We start from the raw sequence: 22527 nt of genomic DNA on the forward strand, positions 1-22527 counted from the left end.
GCTGCTCACTGAGCCCTGGCCAGCAGATGGCTACAGAGTTGGCACCTTTGTCAGCGCTTCCTTTCTCACTGGAGTTTAATTTAATTGAGAACTTCAGGCCTCATTAAGGGCTGTTAGCGCATTTTTAAGGCTCTTTGATCAGCTCTGAAGCCCTAATGGGGTAGCTAAGTATACCAGGGCACTGGGAACTGAAGTTCATGTGCTATTAATCATTTGTCAGACCAGAGTATTTATCTGCGGTGCTGGAAAACAAGGTATTCCTTTTGGATCAGGCTCAAAAGCTGAGGGGTTCCCTGAGTGTCCTTCCCCCAGTCTGCAGTGCTGTTTGGCAGTGAGTCAAGCTGAACATACAAACCTGAGCTCTTTCTCGTCCTCAGTCCTCCGTTGTACCCAACCCCAAAGAACCCTATTGGTTTCCTTCCTCAGCACCAGCAGTGCCTCAGGATTCTGTATTTCTTCCTGAGGTTGCTTTACCACCTGCCTGGCCCACTGGGGCTTCCAGGTCTCTTCCAGTCCATCCCACACATGGCCACAAGAATAATCTGAAAGTGAATCTAGCAGGTGCTGCTTGCTCTCTGGAGCATGCACCTGTGTCCTGAGCGTTTTCTGATCCTCCACCACCAACAGCCAGTTTGTGCAATTTCTTTGCACCTCAGAGCTTTCATAATTTTGTGACTTTTCTATCATGTTCTTATCTTACTCCAGCTACCACACTGTCATGTTTTTTAGGTTAAGGTTAGGTTAAGGTTACTCCTGTTTTGGCTTTTCAAGCTATGTCATACCTGCCTCCCAGAGGTACTTGGAAAATATTGGCTTGACAGCACATGCTTATCCCAAGGCGGAATTCATCTCTACAGTCTTCACATGCCCCACTCCAGCCGTGTGGTAGCACGCCTTGCTTGTGACCCTGGGATAGAGATGGGGATGTTAAGTAGGTTCCTCTCAACCCCAGCACTGATTTGAGAGGAAAAACTATTAAGGATACCATTCCTTTCTCCCTTCCTGTACTTAAATTGATGTTGAAGGAAATTACTAGAATATTTTCTCCACAAAATTTAAAAACACAAATGCTAAAAAATGTCAGTCTCTTCATTCTCCTGACCTCAGTGTTTTCACAGGTAAACCTGGAAGGGGTGAGGAGGTTAGGAAAAGCAGCTCCTAAGGTCTCCTGCCCACCCAGCTGCAGGGATGGCTCCCGACCCCAAGTGGGCGCTCGCAGGCCCCTGCCCTTTGGGGAGCAGGGGCCTCCTCTGGGTCCTCCACTTTGCTGCTAGCACCTTGCTGCCTGTAAGGTAGAGAGGGCTGAGCATGAAAATCCTCCAGGTATCCCTGGCTGCCCTCACTTGCTGCTGGTCATCACCTTCCATGTCACATTTCTGCTCAAAACAGTCAATATTCAGCTGCTGTCCCTGGAGTGGCTGCCATTGCAACACAGGAATGTCCCTCTTGTTTAATCTTTTATGATGAAATGTTGGGGCTTTAAAGAGTTGAAAAGCTAAGAGCCGTAGTAAATTAGCCATCCTGGAAAATAGAAATGAAGCCTCAGGTATAATCTTTGAGTCAGAATGTATCTGTATATCTATTCTTTGAGATGAATATGGAAAGACCATGGTGGAGGCAATATAAAGCCAGGGCTCAGAGAGCGTGTGATAGGAGAACCCAAAAGTTTTTTTTTTTTTTTTTTTTTTTTGGCGGTTGGGGGTGGGACGGAGTTTCGCTCTTGTTGCCCAGACTGGAGTGCAATGGCACGATCTCAGCTCACTGCAACCTCTGCCTCCTGGGTTCAAGCAATTCTCCTGCCTCAGCCTCCCAAGTAGCTGGGATTACAGGCATGCGTCACCATGCCCGGCTAATTTTGTATTTTTAGTAGAGATGGGGTTTTACCATGTTGGTCAGGCTTGTCTCAAACTGCCGACCTCAGGTGATCCTCCTGCCTTGGCCTCCGAAAGTGCTGGGATTACAGGCGTGAGACATCATGCCTGGCCAAAGTGTTTTTTTTTTTTTTTTGGCCCCACCAAGATCTACTGCAGCCTCCACCTCCTGAGTAGCTGGGATTACAGACGTGCACCACCACACCTGACTATTTTTTGTATTTTTAATAGAGACGGGGTTTCACCACGTTGGCCAGGCTGGTCTCGAACTCCTGACCTCATGATCCGCCCGCCTCTGCCTCCCAAAGTGCTGAGATTACAGGCATGACCGCGCCTGGCCGCCAATTAAAGTTTAACTAGAGTTAAACTATGACAGTGATTCAAAATGGTTGTAAACAGAAAAATGCAGTCACCTTAAGGAAATAGGCCTGTTTGTCCAGCAAGCCCTGCCTGGAAGCCAAGTCTTCACACACAGGAAGAGTGGCAGTCCCCAGGTCAGCCAGCAGATCTGACTCAGAGGCCAGGTTGGCAGTGTCCCCCCAAACCCTTGGGGACCAACTGTTTCCTGGGGCAGGTTGGCACTGAGGGTGGAAATGGGCAGCGCCCAACTCCCTCTGGCCCCAACCTCATCAATGGCCTTATGTCCGGGCTGGACCCCTCCAGCCCATCTCGGTATGACCTGGCTTCCTGTGTAGATGCTCTCAGGGAGAGGACGTGCCCACTCGGAGCCCTCTGCAGCCTTGGCAGTCCTGGTGCTCGCTGGAAGTGAGCAAGTTGGCATTCTGGCAACAGACTGCAGGGTGACCGCTAAATGTGAGTCAGCAGGGCCCCACGAAGGCCTCTGTCCTCTCTCCTGGGCTTGCCCTGTACCAGCTGTGATCCCGGATTAGTCACTCCTCCCCTAGGCCCCGCCTCCTCGTCCTTACCGGGGGATGACATATGTGTTGACTTAAGGAAATTAAGTGCGGGAGAGCATGGATGCAGGAGGTAAGGTCCCCAGAGCTACGTGGCGCTATCAGTTACCAGGATGAGCCTCAGGATGGCCCTCCCCGCACCCCACGTTCCCCCACCTAGCCTATTCCAGGCTTCTTCCCACCTGCGTTCATTCCCCTCCCCCGCATCTCCAGTCCCCGGAAGCTTCGAGACCAAAGCCTCACTTCCCCTACTCCAGATATTTCCAGCGTGAACCACCACGCGGGTCCCTAAGCCTCGCGGACAGCTGAGAACCGTGGGGCTGGGGGCGGCGAGAGGTGCGACGGGGACCAGGCCCCTGCCCCATCCCGCCGCGAGGAGCGGAGGGGGTGATGTCACCCGGCCCGCGCGCCCCCTGGCGGGCGTCCGGCCCCACTGCTCTGCGCTTCTGCGTCCTGGCGGGTGGGTGACCAGACTGCGTGTCAGACAGACCCACGCCACTGCCCCGTGTCCGGGTGACCTTGAGACAGGCTCGTTCCGTCGCGGCGCCACTCATCTGTAAGGCAGGGATAGTCACACTTGCCCTGACAACCGCGTGGGTCGTGAAACTTGTTATTCACTGAGATAGTGAATAACAACGCTACTTGGTCCAGCCACCCCTGTACTCAGTGTCTTACATGGCCTTATCTGATTTCCCAATAACCCTGTAAAGTGATGACTATTGCTATGCTCATTTTACTCCACAAAATTGAATCTGAAAGGTTAAAGGATGGAAAAACATTCTGTAAGCTGCAAAGCACTAGGTAAATATATTTCTCTCTCTTCTCTCTCTCCCTCCGCTCCCTATGAGAGTTCCCAGTCAGTGAAGGGAACGGAAAAATACAAGGCATCATGTGGTGTGGCACCATAATGCAAATGTGGTCCACCTTCCTCCCCTATTTTGGACACAACTTTTGTCTTCTCTTTTCACATCCTCAGGGATCCCAAGCCTCCTGGGACATTGACCTCTCATATAATCTTGCCCAGGTGAAACCAGCAAAGTCCTTCCTGATGTCTAACCTCGGCCCCTCCTGGGTGTGATCTCCTCTCCACCCAGCAGCACTATCACAGTCCTACCGTTCCATCATCTGCGTGGGGTGGAAGTGAGGCCAGTGAATGGCCCAGAAATCCAGCCCATTGAAACCTGCATGCTGAAAAGGAATGACTTCATCCTGGGACAGGCCAGGTGGCAGGCAAAACAGTCAAGTAGATCAGGGTTGTTTGTAGTGCCACCTGCCCCCTGCACTTTCCACTGGCTATAATCTGCTCTGGGATGAACTGATTTGGGGTTAAGTTTTACCTTCTTAGTCAAAAGGGGCCTGGAACACTGAACAATGCCCAAGAGAAAAAGGGATGCCTGGTGGGCATGATGACAGGAGGACAGACGTTTTGGACTAGGCTGACAATGGTAGCGAGGTAGGACTTAGTCATACCCCTTAGGCCACTGATAAATCCTTAAAAAGGTGAGACATAGTCATATGTGTATTAATAGAGCAGGTTACTAAATGTCTGATTTACAATTCAGGAGTGTCTTAGACCACAATTTCTGGCCCTTTTCTCACTGCACTCTAGTGATTTTTGTCCTTGCACATGACTTCAGCCATCAGCATCATGCGTAGATCTAAGACTGCAACCCAGGCCTCTCCTACATACCCCTCTGCCTACTAGATATCTTTCCTTGGTGACCTACAACATGCTTAAAGCTGACCTCCAACCTAGAGTGGTCCTCCATCCCTGCTTTCCCCTTAAGCCCCTACGTTCTAGCATTCTTCCTCAGATAAGGCTTATACTCCTCTTCCCCACCCCTAACTGGTCTCTCTGCCTTCAGCCTCTCTCTTCGCCAAGCTATGTCCTGTGCAGCCTTCAAGTAGGTTATATTTTTCTTGAAAAAAGGGCTGCACTCCAGCCTGGGTGACAGAGTGAGACCCTGTCTCAAAAAAAGAGAGAAAAAAGTCTCAAATACAAAAGCATGCAAGTAGTTTTTTGTGTGTTTGTTTTGAACAACACAATTAACAGGTTTGATTTAATAGATTTAACCTGGCTGGGCACAGTGGCTCACGCCTGTAATCCCAGCACTTTGGGAGGCCGAGGCGGACAGATCACCTGAGGTCGGAAGTTTGAGACCAGCCTGACCAACATGGAGAAACCCCGTCTCTACTAAAAATACAAAATTAGTTGGGTGTGGTGGCACATGCCTGTAATCCCAGCTACTTGGGAGGCTGAGGTGGGAGGATCGCTTGAGCCCAGGAGGTTGAGGCTGCAGTGAGCCATCAGCATGCCACTGCACTCCAGCCTGGGTGACAGAGTGAGACTCTGTCTCAAAAAAAAAGAGAAAAAAAAGTCTCAAATACAAAAGAGCCAGTAACATACACACCACATTGTATGTCTACAACATAATTAAAGGGTATATAAAAAATAATTGAAAATGTAAAACACTTTTAAATTGGTCAAAGAAGATACCATAAGAAATCAGAAAATCCTTAAAATTGAATTGTAATAAAATATTGAATATTATTTGAAATTTGTAATCTATGGAAATTTATGGAATATCGTAAACATAGTACACAAGGAGAAATTTGTAGCCTTAAATCTTTATGTTGGAAAAACAGAAAGGCTGAAACTAATGTGTTAAGTACTAAAGTTAAGAAAACAGAACAATAACAACAGAACTAGGCAAGGCGCGGTGGCTTACACTTATAATCCCAGCACTTTGGGAGGCTGAGGCAGGCGGATCACTTGAGGTCAGGAGTTCCAGACCACCCTGGCCAACATGGTGAAACCCTGTCTCTACTAAAAATACAAAAAAATTAGCAGGGTGTGGTGGCGTGCACACACACCTGTTGTCCCAGCTACTAGGGAGGCTGAGGCAGGAGAATCACTTGAACCCAGGAGGTGGAGGTTGCAGTGAGCCAAGATCGCATCACTGCACTCCAGCCTGGGTGACAGAGCGAGACTCTGTCAAAAAAAAAAAATAATAAAATAAACAGAAATTAAAGAAGTCAAAAACAAATATATAAATATAAGATAAGCAAACCTTTGGTGAAATTGTACAAGAAAAAAGAGATAAGACATGAAAAACAATTTTAGAAATGAAGACATACTTTATTTTTTAATGTTATTTATTTATTTATTTGAGACAGAGTCTCACTCTGTCACCCAGGCTGGAGTGCAGTGGCGTGATCTTGGCTCACTGCAACCTCCGCCTCCTGGGTTCAAGGGTTCTCCTGCCTCAGCCTCTCTAGTAGCTGGGATTACAGGTGCCTGCCACCACACCTGGCTAATTTTTGTATTTTTAGTAGAGAAGGGGTTTCACCATTTTGGCCAGGCTGGTCTCAAACTCCTGGCCTCCGCCCACCTTGGCCTCTCAAAGTTCTGGGATTACAGGTGTGAGCCACCTTGCCTGGCAGAAGACGTACTTTAGATAGAAGAGAAATTGAAAAGATCGTAAGAGTCTGGGCATGGTGCCTCACGCCTATAATTCCAGCACTTTGGGAACCCAAGGCAGAAGGACTGCTTGAGCCCAGGAGTTTGAGACCAGCCTGGGCAACAGCACAAGACTCTGTCTCTACAGATAATTTTAAAAATTAGCTGGACATGGTGGTGTTTTTTTTTTTTTTTTTAATTTATAGCAAGTTAGGAATAAAAAGAGTAAATATGTTCAGCTGGGTGCGGGTGGCTCATGCCTGTATTCCCAGCACTTTGGGAGGCCAAGGTGGGAGGATCACTTGAGCCCAGGAGTTTGAGACCAGCCTGGGCAACATAGGGAGACCCTGTCTCTACAAAATAAAAAAATTAGCCAGGCATGGTGGTCCCAGTTACTTCGGGGGTTGAACTGGGAGGATCGCCTGAGTCTGGGAGGTTGAGGCTGTAGTGAGCTATGTACCACTGTACTTCAGCCCCCGCAACAGAACAAGACCCTGGACCCTGTCTCAAAAAACAAACAAACAAACAAACAAACAAACAAACAAACAAAAAGTTCAATGGTGAAATGTTAGAAGCTTTCATTTTCTGATTAGGAATCAGACAGGGATGCCCAGAATCATTATTTCCACTCATCACTGTTCTGCAGGTCCTAGCTGGTGCATTAAAACAAGAAATAAGAGATACAAGAATCAGAAGAGGAGAAACCAAACTGTCATTGTTTTCAGATGATATGGTTGTACCTATAAAACACCAAAACTTTTATAGACAAATTAAGAATTAATAAGCTAGCTTACCAACTTGCTGAATCAATAAACAAAAATTCAATTGCTCAATTGCTTTTTGAACTCTGGGAAACCGAAAATGAACAAAAATTTCCATTTTCTATGGCATCAAAAAAATAACAATACTAACAATACAGTGAGCAAAAATTATGCAAGAGACTTCCCTTGTGTTCTAGTGGAATGTGAAAATGGAGGCAAAGAGATGGAGTCCATGCTGGCTGTGCAGACCTGCCCAATTGTCCAATGCATCTGAATGTCAGGCTCACTAGTATTGGAGGGTGTCAGTTCAGGGTATTCCCTCAGGAATTCAGAGAGCTAAGGCTCGTGGAACTGGGAAGGCCCAGAAAGTAACGGGACACACCTGGCAGGCACTGAGCTTAAGAGGCTGCTTGTTCTAGGGGTTCAGGGTCCACAGCTACTCTCCATGCTCATATCTCTGATGTCCTGTTACCCTCAGTTGTTTTATTCGCTCACTGAGCTTTATTTAACTCCCCTCCGTGGCCTCTGTGAACCCCAGAGACTCTGTCCAGGCTGAGTCTCTGTGCTCCCTGCGAGACTTTGCTGAGCTTTATGTAGCTTAGGGGTCTGCAAACATTTTCTGTAAAAGGCAAGAGAGTAAATGTCTTAGGGTTTGCAAGCATTATGGTCTCTGTCACACCTATCGATTTTGACTTTATGTCACAGAAGCAGTCAAAGACAAGGGCTACGTTTCAACAAAACTTCATTAAAATTGGCCAGGCGCAGTGGCTCACGACTGTAATCTCAGCACTTTGGGAGTCTGAGGCGGGCAGATCACCTGAGGTCAGGAGTTCGAAACCAGCCTGGCCGACATGGTGAAACCTGGTCTCTACCAAAAATACAAAAATTAGCCGGGCGTGGTGGCGGGCGCCTGTAATCCCAGCTACTTGGGATGCTCAGGCAGGAAAATCGCTTGAACCCGGGAAGTGGAGGTCGCAGTATGCTGAGATTCTGCCATTGAACCCCAGCCTGGGTGACGAGTGAGACTCCGTCTAAAAAAAAAAAAAAATTCATGAAAACAGAAATTCAAATTTCATATAATTTTCCCATGTCAAAATAATATCTTTCTTTTGATTTTTTTTTCAACCATTATGAAGTGCAAAAACCCTTCTTAGCCCACAGGCCATTCAAAAAACAAGCAGCAGGCCCACCAGCTGCAGACCTTGGGTTGTTAATCCCTGCTTTAGCTGGCCACCCTCCAACAGCAGAAGGTTGGGCTGGGCCTAGGAGGTTTCATGGAGGAATAAAAGGGATCTGGGGAACATCAGTGGTTCCAAGGCTGGGAATAAGGCTTCGGACGGTGTAGTTTTTTTTTGTTTTGTTTTTGTTTTCTGAGACAGAGTCTTGCTCTTATTGCCCAGGCTGGAGTGCAATAGCGCGATCATGGCTCACCGCAACCTCCACCTCCTGGGTTCAAGCGATTCTCCTGCCTCAGCCTCCTGAGTAGCTGGAATTACAGGCATGTGCCACCACACCCAGCTAATTTTGTATTTTTAGTAGAGACGGGGTTTCTCCATGTTGGTCAGGCTGGTCTCAAAACTCCTGACCTCAGGTGATCTGCCCGCCTCGGCCTCCCAAAGGTCTGGGATTACAGGCGTGAGCCACCCGTGCCCAGTCTGGAAGACATAGTTTTAAGCCTGTCTTTTATAACCTTCACTTCTCTCACTCTTAAGGTCAGGACTTCTTAACCAGTGGCATTTGCAGCCCTCTGCGACCTAACCCCCATCTGCAGGGCTACTTTCAACTCCTTGTGCTTCCCTTTGGGGTTCCTGAGCTATGGTTCCTCTAATGGGGCTCTCTTCCTTTCCATGCTTTCCATGTCATGGCCTGGCTAGGCATGGTCCTAAGACTGCTCCCTTTCCCAAGCTGAGCTGAGGGCCTCTGCGGCTTCTCCCATCCTCCTATGGTTCACACTTGGCTGCTGCAGCCTCCAGTGGGTTGAGGGCTCCCAGTCCTGTGTATGCATCTCTGCATCCCCAGGATCTCCACACAGTGGAGGCTTAGTGAGTGTCAATGAGTGGAAAAGGATGGAGCTTGTGGACACAGGTAGGCCGTCTCCTGAAAGGCTTCCTGGAAGAGAAAGTGGAATTTCTTTTTTTTTTTTCTTTTTTGAGACAGAGTCTCACTGTGTCGCTCAGGCTGGAGTGCAGTGGCGTGATCTCGGCTCACGGCAACCTCTGCCGCCCGGGTTCAAGTGATTCTCCTGCCTCAGCCTCCCAAGTAGCGGGGACTACAGGTGCGCTACCACGCCCGGCTAATTTTTGTATTTTTAGTAGAGACAAGGTTTCACCAGAGTGGCCAGGCTGGTCTTGAACTCCTGACATGGTGATCCGCTGGACTCGGCCTCCCAAAGTGCTGGAATTACAGGCATGAGCCACCGCGCCCAGCCCTTTTTTTTTTTTTTTTTGAGACGGAGTTTCTCTTTTGTTGCCCAGGCTGGAGTGCAATGGCATGGTCTCAGCTCACTGCAGCCTCTGCCTCCAGAGTTCAAGCAATCTTCCTGCCTCAGCCTCCCAAGTAGCTGGGATTACAGGCATGTGCCACCACGCCCAGCTAATTTTTAGTAGAGACGAGGTTTTTCACCATGTTGGCCAGGCTGGTTGCGAACTACTGACCTCGGGTGATCCACCCACCTCGGCCTTCCAAAGTGCTGGGATTACAGGTATGAGCCACTGTGCCCAGCAGAGAAAGTGGAATTTCTATGCTGGTGTAACATTTGAGATTTTCCCATTTAGAAAGTCTTCAGGAAGCCGTTGAGTCTTGACACTGAAAGGATCCAGCTCAGGGGAAGCCCATCCACAGGAGTGATTCCTGCTTTGGATTTAGGTCCTAGGGGTGAGATCACATCCCTGCTCCATTTCTGGAGCAGAAAGGGAGCTAGTGCAGCAAGGACTCTGAGTAGACGGGCCTTGGGAGTCACTGAAGCCACTTCCCTGTTGACAGAATGTGCACACTGACTTTCATCCGCTCACAGGAGAGTGAGAGTTTGTGAATGCTCTCTGTGAACTGGGGAGCAGATTTTTAATGAGCTCTGCTTAGAAGGAGAGGGCATGTTAAGGGATCACGCTCCCACTGGTTTGCGGTTTTGGTCAGGAATAGAGCACCCAACGCCCCTTCTTATAGACTTCTCCCAGCCATAGGCTTTTTGCAGACCATAATGAAAGGGAGAAAGGATATCAAATCGGGATGGTGATGGCAGGCATGGCGAAGTGGACAGGGACAAAGAAGAGGAAAGCAAGGGGACACGCTTTGTTCTTTGGTATTCAACACATGAACAAAACTTGTTAACGAATCGTAGACTGGGTAACAACAGGGCTGGTGAGGGAGGACGATGTGGGTGGCTGTGGGGAAACTCTTCCCAAGCATCCCAGGGGTGGGCCAGGAAGGGGAGCAGATGGACATCTACAGGGCACAGAGCAGGGAGTGGCTATTCTCTCCTGGAGGGGTTGTGGGTCCAGCAGGCTTTCGGATGAGGCCTTGGAAAGGCAAGGACAGCTTGCCAAGTGGAGGGCAGGCAAAACGGCTGAGCCAGGCCAGACACGGCGGCCGCAGCTCACTGGCCAGGGGCATGGCCTTAGGGGCTCTGGTGCCAAGGCTGAAGGGGAACAACTTGGCCAGCCGCTCTGTGGCCGGCGTCGTCACGCGGCCTCCAAGAGCTCCGGCTGCCCTGCACTGGTTCCCAGAGACTCCCTCCTTCCCAGGTCCAAAAGGCTGCAGGAGCGAAGTGGGCGGAAAAAAAGCGAACCAGCTTGAGAAAGGGCTCGACGTGCCTGCGTAGGGAGGGCGCATGTCCCCGTGCTCCGTGTACGTGGCGGCCGCAGGGGCTAGAGGGGGGTCCCTCCCGCAGGTACTCCAGTCTCAGTCTGCAAAAGTGTACGCCCGCAGAGCCGCCCCAGGTGCCTGGGTGTTGTGTGATTGACGCGGGGAAGGAGGGGTCAGCCGATCCCTCCCCAACCCTCCATCCCATCCCTGAGGATTGGGCTGGTACCCGCGTCTCTCGGACAGGTCAGAGCGGGTCGCGGGGTGGGGTCGCTGCAAAAACCCTGCCCCGGCCGCAGCCGGAGAGGCGGAGCCTCGCGGGGAGGGGGCGGGACCGCCGAGACAGGCCTGGAAACTGCTGGAAATGCCGCAGTGCCGCCGCCGCGCCTTCCGCCGCATGCCGGCAAAGAGTCCCTGCCAGCCCCGGCCGGCGCCCTCCCCCTACGCTGAGCTGCCCCTCAGCGCGAACCCTCCGCCTTTCCTTTACTCCTGCGAGAGTCGGGATCTGGGGCTACCCAAGGTTGGGTCCCGAATGCCAGTCCTTCTGTCGGGACGCGAGATGTGTAGGGCAGATGCTAGGAAAAAGATTGGATCTGGGAGCGGTGGTCGGCGTGGTTAGCTGCCTCCGCTCTTTTTCGGTGTCCCCCCCCAGCCCCGCCCTTGGGTGTGGGGACGCCTGCCCCACAAGTGTTTAGGGAGGTCAATGGGTTCCTCGCCCGTAGAGACACCGTTTATGCCAAATGAGCACTCCTCATTCCCCACTCTTGATGGAGTCATGTCCTAGACGTGAAACTATGGGGCTGTGATGACAAGCAAATGTGTGGGCGGATCCGTTGCTTGGGTTCTTCCCCGCCCCCTCCTTTTTTCGGACCATGACGTCAAGGTGGGCTGGTGGCGGCAGGTGCGGGGTTGACAATCATACTCCTTTAAGGCGGAGGGATCCACAGGAGGGCGGCTGTACTGTGCTTCGCCTTATATAGGGCGACTTGGGGCACGCAGCCGCTCTCTCGAGTCACTCCGGCGCAGTGTTGGGACTGTCTGGGTATCAGAAAGCAAGCCCACGTTGCTCACTATTACGTATAATCCTTTTCTTTTCAAGGTAAGGCTGAGATCTCCGCTAGGCTTCTTTCCCTTTAGTGCTGTATTCGTGTTGCTTTTGTTTTTTTCTGTCCTTTAGGGAGCCTTAGTCTAGATGTCGGGGTGGCTTGTGGATAACGACCTGGATTTTTATGGGGTGAGGGTAGTGGTGGGTGAGGTCTTTTGAGTTTTCCTTGTTTTTTTCTAGTGTGTTTTGGGGGTGGGGCTTTCTCTCGGCGCCTGCTGGCCGTAGCGAGGTGGGCTGTGGGGTTGGGGCAGTGGGCGGCTGGCAGCTGCACGTGGTGGCCGCGCGGCCCGGGACGCTGCCATTTTTGCCCCTCCACTTCCGGACGCGGCTACGGGGCGTCGGAGGGGGACCGCAGGGTGGCGGGGGTGCCCGCTCGGGTGACTCAGAACGGCCTTGTGGGACTGGCTTTGTCACCTCTCTTATCGGACGCGTTGTTAAAGCCTTCTTGGGTGCTTTGTTTCTGTGAGGGAGGGTTCACGGTGTGGGAAGAGCGCTTTCGGTCTCCAGCACCCGATACTCCCTCCTTCCAGATCTTTCTTGCAGTCCCGGTGGAGGAGGGGCGGGGAGGGGAGCAGGTTCTGGAAGATTCATGGGCTCCTTCCTCCGCCCTTCTTCGAGAGCTGAGATCGTTCTGGAAGCTTCTGGATTCTGGCGCCCCGCCCCAGTGCCCGGATGCTGGGGCGAGGGAGGGTGCACTGCGGCGCCCCCTTCTCGCGTGGTCCTGGCCGACGCATGTCCGGCAGTGACGAGTGTCGGCCTGGTGGCTACGGCCACCATCTTTCTTGGGTTTGGTCCTGTTCTGTAATTTTGTGCTGTGAAAGGGTCGTGGTGGAGCTTTTGGTTTATCGATTCTTTGTCTGGATTTAATTGCTCCTCCGGTGGGTATCGTGTGGATCCCAGGTTATTCCTCCCTGCCCTATGGGGCAGGAGTGTCCCGCCCTTGGACTGGTCTTAGGAAGACACCTCAGGGGGAGCAGTTTAAAGTTAGTGCCATTTTTATCTTAAACTAGTCACTTTGACCTCCCCCAAATAAAGAACTGTAGGTAGTGATTTTCACATTTAAATTTGGGTAAGGATTACTTGGGATCTCTAGATACCTGGGTTGGACCAACATTATGACTTTTCTGCCATACTACCAGATGATGCTGAGGCTGCTGGTCACCATTCTTTAAGTAGGTGGGTTCTGTGACATTTGGTTGAAGAATATTTAGCTTATTTTCTTTTTCCTTCTGAATTTTCAGGCCTCCCACTTAGTGTGTAGTCTGAGATCTTTAAGAGAATGCATTTTTAGTCTTGGGAAGGGATAGTACTCCGGTTAAACCAGTCTGAACTCACTGTCTAAGGTCCTAACAAATGATATGCCCTTTAGGATTTTTAAACATGGGGCCTTAGTGTTCTTTTGTAATTAATGAGATTTTTATTTTAGATGCCTGAGGAAGTGCACCATGGAGAGGAGGAGGTGGAGACTTTTGCCTTTCAGGCAGAAATTGCCCAACTCATGTCCCTCATCATCAATACCTTCTATTCCAACAAGGAGATTTTCCTTCGGGAGTTGATCTCTAATGCTTCTGATGTAGGTGCTCTGGTTTCCACATTTGGCATGGTTTTTTTTTTTTTGATACTCTAGAAGGAGGGGAAAGGAGTGGTTTGGCCTTCGTTGGGGACTACTATTGAAGGGGGTAAACTTGCAGCTATTCCAAAAAGATGGGTCTTACTCTGGCCATCTTGAACTTGAAAGGGAAGGGACTATGTCCAGAATAAGTGGGCTCATGTAACTAACTGGTTCTAAAGCCTCAAGATAGGGGGCAATCAGATTTGAGGCTGAGAGAGGTAAACCAAGATTTTCTTTGAAGATACGGGCTTTAAGAAAGCAAAAGTGGCTGAGCGTGTTGGCTCACACCTGTAATGCCAAGGCAGGAGGATCACTTGAGCCTAGGATTTCGAGGGCAGCCTGGGCAACCGCGAGACCTTGTCTCTGCAAAAAATTAAATATTAGTTGGGCACGGTGGCATGTGCCTGTAGTCCCAGCTACTTGGGAAGCTGGGGTTGGGAGGATGGCTCAAACCTGGGAAGTCAAGGCTGCACTGAGCTGTCATCCTTGCCACTGCACTGTAGCTTGGGCAACAGAGCAAGAGTCTGTCTTGGAAAGAGCAAAAGTAAGTTGCTGTTTGTATTTCCAGGCCTTGGACAAGATTCGCTATGAGAGCCTGACAGACCCTTCGAAGTTGGACAGTGGTAAAGAGCTGAAAATTGACATCATCCCCAACCCTCAGGAACGTACCCTGACTTTGGTAGACACAGGCATTGGCATGACCAAAGCTGATCTCATAAATAATTTGGGAACCATTGCCAAGTCTGGTACTAAAGCATTCATGGAGGCTCTTCAGGTATTGCAGTTCTGTAGGCACACACCATTCATACTTAACTGTGTTCTTTGGTTTTTTGCTTCTTTAAAACTCGTGATTGACTTTAAACTTGTTGGCAGGCTGGTGCAGACATCTCCATGATTGGGCAGTTTGGTGTTGGCTTTTATTCTGCCTACTTGGTGGCAGAGAAAGTGGTTGTGATCACAAAGCACAACGATGATGAACAGTATGCTTGGGAGTCTTCTGCTGGAGGTTCCTTCACTGTGCGTGCTGACCATGGTAAGTTAGCTTTTCTGTTACAAGGTAGTTGGGTTAGGATTTTCTGGGCTCACACCAGTAGCAGAAATTTTGAGCATCCTGTCTGTAAAGCAGTTCTTCACAGCAGTTCTGCTGATACTTTATTAATTGCTGGTCTCAAGTGCATATACTTTTTACCCTGTTACACGCTTGTAATTGACTCTTCTAGGTGAGCCAATTGGCAGGGGTACCAAAGTGATCCTCCATCTTAAAGAAGATCAGACAGAGTACTTAGAAGAGAGGCGGGTCAAAGAAGTAGTGAAGAAGCATTCTCAGTTCATAGGCTATCCCATCACCCTTTATGTGAGTATGGACTTTTAAATCTTTTACACTTAACGTGCAGGATGTTTCCTGTTCTGAAGAATCTCATTGTCCCTGGCTTTTGCTTTCCCTGGTAGTGTTTTGTACTCCAAGGCTAACTTCTGTTTTTGTTACTTAGTTGGAGAAGGAACGAGAGAAGGAAATTAGTGATGATGAGGCAGAGGAAGAGAAAGGTGAGAAAGAAGAGGAAGATAAAGATGATGAAGAAAAGCCCAAGATCGAAGATGTGGGTTCAGATGAGGAGGATGACAGCGGTAAGGATAAGAAGAAGAAAACTAAGAAGATCAAAGAGAAATACATTGATCAGGAAGAACTAAACAAGACCAAGCCTATTTGGACCAGAAACCCTGATGACATCACCCAAGAGGAGTATGGAGAATTCTACAAGAGCCTCACTAATGACTGGGAAGACCACTTGGCAGTCAAGGTGAGAAGCCTTTGCATGTTGGCTCAACATGCACATATGGAGAGGAATGAGTAGGTGGAAGAGTGTTGGGTAATAGACACACGGAACTTGTCCAACTGATAACAGAAATGTGAGAGCCATGTGATTTCACTTACTGATTACTCTGTCATAGTGAAGTGCCATCATTTCTAATGACCTCACTTTCTCTTCTTACGGAAATCTGGGTAATGTCTATTGGCAGCCTTACACATCCAGGGTTCTGATCAGAGGGGACTGTTTTCTACATACAGCTAGTACCCATCCAGATCGTGGAGGGCATTAAGGCTCAGTTTTCTCAGGAGCTGCTTGTTGTGTGTGCTCTATCCCTTAGGCTTAGGGAGGATCATTGTTCCACTTTTAGATAATTTGGTGTTGGGGCTAAAAGGTCCTCTTTTGAAATGTACCACTTATTTTTGGGTTTTTTTTCCAGCACTTTTCTGTAGAAGGTCAGTTGGAATTCAGGGCATTGCTATTTATTCCTCGTCGGGCTCCCTTTGACCTTTTTGAGAACAAGAAGAAAAAGAACAACATCAAACTCTATGTCCGCCGTGTGTTCATCATGGACAGCTGTGATGAGTTGATACCAGAGTATCTCAGTGAGTATCTCCTTGGCCTTAATTTAGTTGGGTGAAGTCTTGGGAGGTTTTAGGCATTCTGCTAGGATATTCTAAGGTAACAGTTTTCTGCAATACATAGTAGGTGTAAGGGTTCAGGAGGCTATTAGAGCCTTCTGTTTGAATCTGGGTACCAGGTCTGGTCTAGCTGTTTTTTACTGAGCTTTCTCACCCTGGTTGATGGCAGATTTTATCCGTGGTGTGGTTGACTCTGAGGATCTGCCCCTGAACATCTCCCGAGAAATGCTCCAGCAGAGCAAAATCTTGAAAGTCATTCGCAAAAACATTGTTAAGAAGTGCCTTGAGCTCTTCTCTGAGCTGGCAGAAGACAAGGAGAATTACAAGAAATTCTATGAGGCATTCTCTAAAAATCTCAAGGTAAAAAGGCAAATGCTTATTCCCTTTACCACTTTCTTAGTAATAACAATAAATTATTCCATTCACATTGAAAGTGAAGTTATTGTAGTTAAGTTGGATTGTTTTTCCTCTTCCCACCCTTCAAGCTTGGAATCCACGAAGACTCCACTAACCGCCGCCGCCTGTCTGAGCTGCTGCGCTATCATACCTCCCAGTCTGGAGATGAGATGACATCTCTGTCAGAGTATGTTTCTCGCATGAAGGAGACACAGAAGTCCATCTATTACATCACTGGTGCGTTGGTTCTGATTGAAGCCTTTTTGGAGGAGTGGGGAGCACAATCAGGGCTTCCTGGGAACTGGCAGTATGAGGCATTTTAGTCACTGAGTTCATTTAATTACCCTACAGGTGAGAGCAAAGAGCAGGTGGCCAACTCAGCTTTTGTGGAGCGAGTGCGGAAACGGGGCTTCGAGGTGGTATATATGACCGAGCCCATTGACGAGTACTGTGTGCAGCAGCTCAAGGAATTTGATGGGAAGAGCCTGGTCTCAGTTACCAAGGAGGGTCTGGAGCTGCCTGAGGATGAGGAGGAGAAGAAGAAGATGGAAGAGAGCAAGGCAAAGTTTGAGAACCTCTGCAAGCTCATGAAAGAAATCTTAGATAAGAAGGTTGAGAAGGTAAGCCATTCTGGGGCTAGGATATATTTTGTAACACCTTCAAGGTGGGCTCCCTCACAAGCATGTTTCTACACAATTAGTGGTTTGAGGCAGCCTATTTACTGTTTCGTGCCTTCTTGCCTCTTGTTCTCTTCTCTAGTCAGGTTTAAGGCTATTTTAATAAAATTTGGCACAGATTAGGCATTGCTTCAGTTAACTTCTGAGAGTAGATGAAATACCATCATTTTCTTTTTTTTTTTTCTTTGAGATGGGGTCTCGCTCTGTCACCCAGGCTGGAGTGCAGTGGCACGATCTCTGCTCATTGCAAGCTCCGCCTCCTGGGTTCACGCCATTCTCCTGCCTTAGCCTCCCGAGTAGCTGCCACTACAGGCGCCCGCCACCACACCTAGCTAATTTTTTGTATTTTTAGTAGAGATGGGGTTTCATCGTGTTAGCCAGGATGGTCTCCATCTCCTGACCTTGTGATTCGCCCACCTCGGCCTCCCAAAGTGCTGGGATTAACAGGCGCGAGCCACCATGCCTGGCCAATTTTTTTTTTTTGGACTGGATCTCGCTCACTGCAAACTCAAATCTCCTGAGTGGCTGGGATTACAGATGTGTGCTACCACACCCGGTTAATTTTTTGTAGACAGGGTTTTGCCATGTTGGCCAGCATGGTCTCAAACTCAAGTGGTCTGTCCACCTCCTCCTCCTGCTGGAATTAGGCTTGACAGTGCCTGTTTTCTCTTTCAAAGTGGTAATGTCAATCTAAGGCTTTTGTGATCGTCCACAGGTGACAATCTCCAATAGACTTGTGTCTTCACCTTGCTGCATTGTGACCAGCACCTACGGCTGGACAGCCAATATGGAGCGGATCATGAAAGCCCAGGCACTTCGGGACAACTCCACCATGGGCTATATGATGGCCAAAAAGCACCTGGAGATCAACCCTGACCACCCCATTGTGGAGACGCTGCGGCAGAAGGCTGAGGCCGACAAGAATGATAAGGCAGTTAAGGACCTGGTGGTGCTGCTGTTTGAAACCGCCCTGCTATCTTCTGGCTTTTCCCTTGAGGATCCCCAGACCCACTCCAACCGCATCTACCGCATGATCAAGCTAGGTCTAGGTAAGTAGCTTTGGTACTTGGTGTGGCAAGGAGTTTGTGCAACTAGTCTCTATGGATTTGACTTAATGCTATTTGGTCAAGTCTCACATGGCTTAATTTTACTTCAGGTATTGATGAAGATGAAGTGGCAGCAGAGGAACCCAGTGCTGCAGTTCCTGATGAGATCCCCCCTCTCGAGGGCGATGAGGATGCATCTCGCATGGAAGAAGTCGATTAGGAGTTCGTAGTTGGAAAACTTGTGCCCTTGTATAGTGTCCCCATGGCTCCCACTGCAGCCTCGAGTGCCCCTGTCCCACCTGGCTCCCCCTGCTGGTGTCTAGTGTTTTTTTCCCTCTCCTGTCCTTGTGTTGAAGGCAGGAAACCAAGGGTGTCAAGCCCCATTCGCTCTCTACTCTTCACAGCAGGATTGGATGTTGTGTATTGTGGTTTATTTTATTTTCTTCATTTTGTTCTGAAATTAAAGTATGCAAAATAAAGAATATGCCGTTTTTATACAGTTCTGCTTTCCCTTGTGAAGTGGATGTTATCCTTCCCTAGCTTCTTCATCCCTCCAGCTCTTGCTGTTTTCATGAGCACAGCAAGTTGAGCTGGTTTTGTAGTGAAAATACAGAATACCAGTGAGTCTTAAGAGTTCACACACTGAAGCTACAGGCAGTTTGGAAAAACTACCATATAATAATGCCCTTTCAGCCAACCAAAACACAGGACCAAGTCCACTGCAGTAATTTAATAAAATAAAATTATAAGAGCAAAAAGTACATTTCTAAAGTACCAAAACCTGCAACAGGCTCATGGAACAGAGCCTAGGGATCCAGGAGCATAGGAGGTGGTGGTGCTGGGCAGGGCTCTGCATCCCCTTTCCTCAGCACAGCACCATCTTCACCATCCTGGGAAAGCAGCATTGGAGCCTACACCGCTTGTGCTTTTCTCACCAGGATAAGAAATGCAGGTATTTGCAGAGGGGAGTGAGTCTGGAAGGTGGCAGAGCACAGCTAGGGCAAGACTTAAGGGAACTTGTGGGAGGAGTAACTGTGGAACCTACCTATGCTCTCTTGACCCCAAACTCCCCAAAACCCCTCACTGAGGACTGTCTACCCCAGGGCTCAGAATAAACTGCTTACTGGAAGATGGGTGACTTAAGGCAAAAGGGAAGGCTGCCTCCTGGGCTCCCCAATCCCCTGCTGCAGAACTGGTCTGTGATACTGAGAAAACACCTGCATTTTGCCCTTTCAGCCAGCTCCCTCAGAGGTTACAGCAGAAGGGGATGGTGGGAGGGTCCTATTTCACTTCACCCCTCAGGCCCTTTCCACCCTCAAACCTTCTGCACAGGAGACTCAACAGGCACAGCCTTCTTTCCCCGTTGCTTTAGACGGCCCCGCGCGTAGACTCTGAGCAGGAGGGCAGCAAAGACCACAGCCACCCCCAGCCCTCCCACCACAGTGACAGTGTGGCCATAGAGAAGGCAGGAAAGAAGGATGGCAAAGGCCTGGCGGAGGGTCATGATGATGGTGAAGACGGCAGCCCCAAACTGCCCAATGGTGTAAAAGATGAAGAGCTGGCCACATGCGGAGCAGATGGAGAGTAGCAGGGCATGGGCAGCAAACTCACTGTGTCGCCCCATGAAGCGGGTTCCCTCCAGGAGGGCCCCCTGTTCTAGCAGTGAGCCCACTGTGAAGAGGCAGGAGAAGAAATTGACCCCAAACATCATCTGCACCGATGACATCTTATAGGCAAACAGGGCATCCTGCCAGTTTGAGGTGAAGCTGTCAAAAGCAATATAACCTGCCAGTAAGATGAGGCCTGAGAGTGTGGTGGCTGGGGAGCTGCGGGGCTCTGGTCCGCTGGATAGCAGAAACATGCTGACCCCAATGGAGATGAGGGTGGCTGTCAGGTACTCCCAGTGTTCGTAGCTGCGCCGAGACACAAGCTTTCCCATCAGCATGACAGGGATCACCTTAGAGGCCTTGGCCAGCACCTGGGTGGGGAAGCTGACGAACTTAAGAGCTTCGTATTGGCACCAGCTGCTAAGCACATTGGACAGGCTCGCAAAGGAGTACCGGTACATGGGTGCCCCATGCCGGGGCTGCTTGCAGAGAACACAGGAGAGGCCAGCCACAATCAGTGCCAGCACTCGGTTCATTAGCACCAGGAACTGCGAGTCCGTAAAGCGCTCACCCGGTGATGTGGCTGTGGCCCCATAGCTGCGGGTCATCACTCTTTCCTGCAGCACACCCCAAGTCAGATAAGACACCTGTTGGGGAAGGTAGAGACAAAGGAGACAATAAGCAAGATAATGAAAAGGTAGACAAAAATTGACCTCTCCCTCTTCAGGATTATGCCTAAGTGATTCAAAGGAAAATATACACTTTTTGGTTCCTCTGTAGAAGTTTCTTCTCCCCTTCTAAGTCTGGATTCACCTTGTAGGGAATCAACTGTGTGTGAAAAACCAATTCAGAGAGGCAAGAACTCTCAGAATTGGATATCTGTAGTTCAACATGATATTCAAGGTGGAACTAGTACCCACTGCAAAATGCCATGGGGTCAGCATGTTAGCACTCTCTCACATGCAGTACTGGGGGAAGGCTGAATGGCTCCCCCACAATTTTATCAGTGGGTTTACAGTATGTGAGACACCAGTGCAGGAAGGAAGTATAATAACGGCACAGTAGAAATCACAGAGAATAGGGCAAGAGGAGTCCTCTCTTCTGCACTAGACATCTTGAAATAACAGCATGAACTTTCAGTACCAGTGCTGGAGAGGAGAAAAGGAAGAAAGAAAAGGGCATTTCCCCCAAACACCTCAAAGATGGAGGTGCAGTGTGCCCCTGGGAGGAGGACAGGAAACACACCAGCCAGCAAAGCTCTGGGACTGGTAAAATGGAAACCTTCACAGAATCCCTGCCCACCGGCATCCAACCCAGGAAGAGAGGCTGAGCCCACCTACCCACCTGGAGCCCTGTGGCACAGAAGAGCAGCTTCAGGGCCTGCCACATCGGGGTGGTCTCTGCCGCCTCTGTTCGGGGCGCCAGGGGAACCTCATCAGAGGCCTTGGGCTCATTGCCAAACACACAAGCTTTCACCAGGGGAAAGCAGAGGCCCCTACCTGAAGAAAGCACACAAAGTCAAGCCCCAAATCTTCTCCATAGCACTTCATCTTCCCCAGAGCAGCCAGCCTGCCCTGCTGTCCGGCCTACCGACCTCCCGCCCTCTCCAAGTCATATCCCGTTTGGACTGCTGGCCAAATATCCTCCTTCCCGACCTAGCTCACTTCCCCGCCCTTTCTTCACACACCGGTCTCCAGGTAGTTCTTCCGCCTGAAGTACTGCACCAGGAGGTAGCCAGGTACCATAAAGCTGGCATAGCCAGCAGCATTCACCACAAATCGGAAGAACCATAGCTGGGTCCATGACTCCGGAGGGGCTTCGGGAGTCTCCCCACCTGCCCCTAGGGAGGGGAACGCAGCCAGCACCACCACTGCCCACCATCTGTAAGGAAAGCGGACATAAGGATTAGGGCGCAGCTCCTCATCCCCTCCGCCCTCCAGAGGGGACCACACTGGAGTAGTGCCCGGAGTCTCCTCCCCGCCCCCTCCGCTGCAGCTCCGGCCCGGACAAAGAGCCTCTCTCTCTCTCTCTCTCTCTCTCTCTCTCGGGGAGGGGGTGCGCCGGCGCTGGCCAGGCAGAGCTTCCTCCCTCCCCGGGGGCGGATCCGCCCCTCTGGCCACACAGGTCTCCTCTGTTTCCTCCAACGCTAGCCGGCTGCTCAGGTCAGAGGAAGCGCCCCTTCCCCCACACTCCCCTCCACGATCCGGGGCGTCAGGGTCCCCAGCCCCTCCGCCCGAAGCTCCCCAAGGAGCACAAAACCAAGCCGCAGCCCCCATCCCCGCTGGCTCCGGGAAGCGATATGCTGGCCGACGGCCGAGCAGCCGGGACCCCACCCGGCCCCCGTGCTGAGGCGCGGCGGTCACGTGGCCCGGGGGCTCGGTCACGTGAGCTCGCTGCTGCCCTAGCCCCCACCTGGCGTCCATGGTCCAGGCCGCGTGGGGTGGAGGGGGACCGGGGAATGCGAGTCCCCGGGCCGCGCGCCCCCTGCGCTCCCGCCGCCGCCTCCAGGAGCGGCCAGCGAGCCAGCGGCCAGCGGAAGTGCCGCGCTCTGCCCGCCTCCCTCCCCGCGGCCCCCTCCGCCCCTGCCGCGACCACGCAGCGCCCCGGGCCGCCGCCGGGCCACAGCGCCCCCGCGCGGCCCGGAGGCAGACGCGTCTTGGGTTCCGGGGACCTGGGCTGCCCCTGGGCGCGGGGAGCCCCAGCCCTGAAGAGGCGCCCGCCCGGCGCGTCCCCTGTGCTTCGTCATCGCCCTTCATAAGCGTCCCAGAGGTCATGGTGACCATTGCCATCTTGTGAACAGGACATTGAGGCTCTGCATCCCAAGCCCCTCC

At 50.6% G+C, this 22527-nt stretch overlaps 3 protein-coding genes across 5 annotated transcripts; 2 read left to right on the forward strand and 1 right to left on the reverse strand.

Moving 5' to 3' along the window:
- Positions 1-1188: 1188 nt before the first annotated feature.
- On the forward strand, positions 1189-13329 carry LOC134730552 (uncharacterized). The gene is made up of 4 exons (XM_063605092.1): positions 1189-1287; positions 2446-2636; positions 10647-11324; positions 13049-13329. Exons 1-4 carry the CDS (start codon positions 1189-1191, stop codon positions 13050-13052), a joined length of 972 nt encoding a protein of 323 aa, XP_063461162.1. The 3' UTR covers positions 13053-13329.
- Positions 11193-18588, forward strand: HSP90AB1 (heat shock protein 90 alpha family class B member 1). Its single transcript, XM_008958708.4, has 12 exons — positions 11193-11903; positions 13336-13482; positions 14090-14296; positions 14395-14554; positions 14742-14875; positions 15012-15320; positions 15769-15934; positions 16140-16330; positions 16456-16603; positions 16718-16986; positions 17759-18092; positions 18200-18588. The coding sequence occupies exons 2-12, from the start codon at positions 13336-13338 to the stop codon at positions 18307-18309; spliced, it is 2175 nt and encodes a 724-aa protein (XP_008956956.1). The 5' UTR covers positions 11193-11903; the 3' UTR covers positions 18310-18588.
- A 216-nt stretch (positions 18589-18804) lies between these two features.
- SLC35B2 (solute carrier family 35 member B2) lies at positions 18805-22264 on the reverse strand. Of its 3 annotated transcripts, XM_003833227.6 has the most exons (4): positions 22109-22264; positions 21384-21577; positions 21041-21195; positions 18805-20343 (listed from the first exon to the last, which is right to left on the reverse strand). In XM_003833227.6, exons 1-4 carry the CDS (start codon positions 22117-22119, stop codon positions 19405-19407), a joined length of 1299 nt encoding a protein of 432 aa, XP_003833275.1. In that variant the 5' UTR covers positions 22120-22264; the 3' UTR covers positions 18805-19404. The 3 variants fall into 3 exon arrangements, with proteins under 3 accessions (XP_003833275.1, XP_034818073.1, XP_063461363.1); XM_034962182.2 differs by lacking the exon at positions 22109-22264 and having other exon boundaries at positions 21041-21191; XM_063605293.1 differs by lacking the exons at positions 21041-21195; positions 22109-22264.
- Positions 22265-22527: the final 263 nt, after the last annotated feature.

This window comes from Pan paniscus, chromosome 5 (genome assembly GCF_029289425.2).
Source record: "Pan paniscus chromosome 5, NHGRI_mPanPan1-v2.0_pri, whole genome shotgun sequence".
NCBI lineage: Eukaryota > Metazoa > Chordata > Mammalia > Primates > Hominidae > Pan > Pan paniscus.

Bases quoted from the DNA above. Each gene is read 5' to 3' on its own strand.
- HSP90AB1 (XM_008958708.4), top strand. From the start codon at position 13,336: ATGCCTGAGGAAGTGCACCATGGAGAGGAGGAGGTGGAGACTTTTGCC. The intron at 13,483-14,089 runs GTAGGTGCTCTG...TTGTATTTCCAG, and splicing joins TGATCTCTAATGCTTCTGAT to GCCTTGGACAAGATTCGCTA. The intron at 16,604-16,717 runs GTGCGTTGGTTC...ATTACCCTACAG, and splicing joins GTCCATCTATTACATCACTG to GTGAGAGCAAAGAGCAGGTG.
- SLC35B2 (XM_003833227.6), bottom strand. The intron at 21,196-21,383 runs GTGTGTGAAGAA...TGCTTTCTTCAG, and splicing joins GAAGAACTACCTGGAGACCG to GTAGGGGCCTCTGCTTTCCC. The intron at 20,344-21,040 runs GTGGGTAGGTGG...CTTCCCCAACAG, and splicing joins TCTGTGCCACAGGGCTCCAG to GTGTCTTATCTGACTTGGGG.
- LOC134730552 (XM_063605092.1), top strand. From the start codon at position 1,189: ATGGCTCCCGACCCCAAGTGGGCGCTCGCAGGCCCCTGCCCTTTGGGG. The intron at 1,288-2,445 runs GTAAGGTAGAGA...TTCCTGGGGCAG, and splicing joins CTGCTAGCACCTTGCTGCCT to GTTGGCACTGAGGGTGGAAA. The intron at 2,637-10,646 runs GTGAGCAAGTTG...CCAAGGCTGAAG, and splicing joins AGTCCTGGTGCTCGCTGGAA to GGGAACAACTTGGCCAGCCG.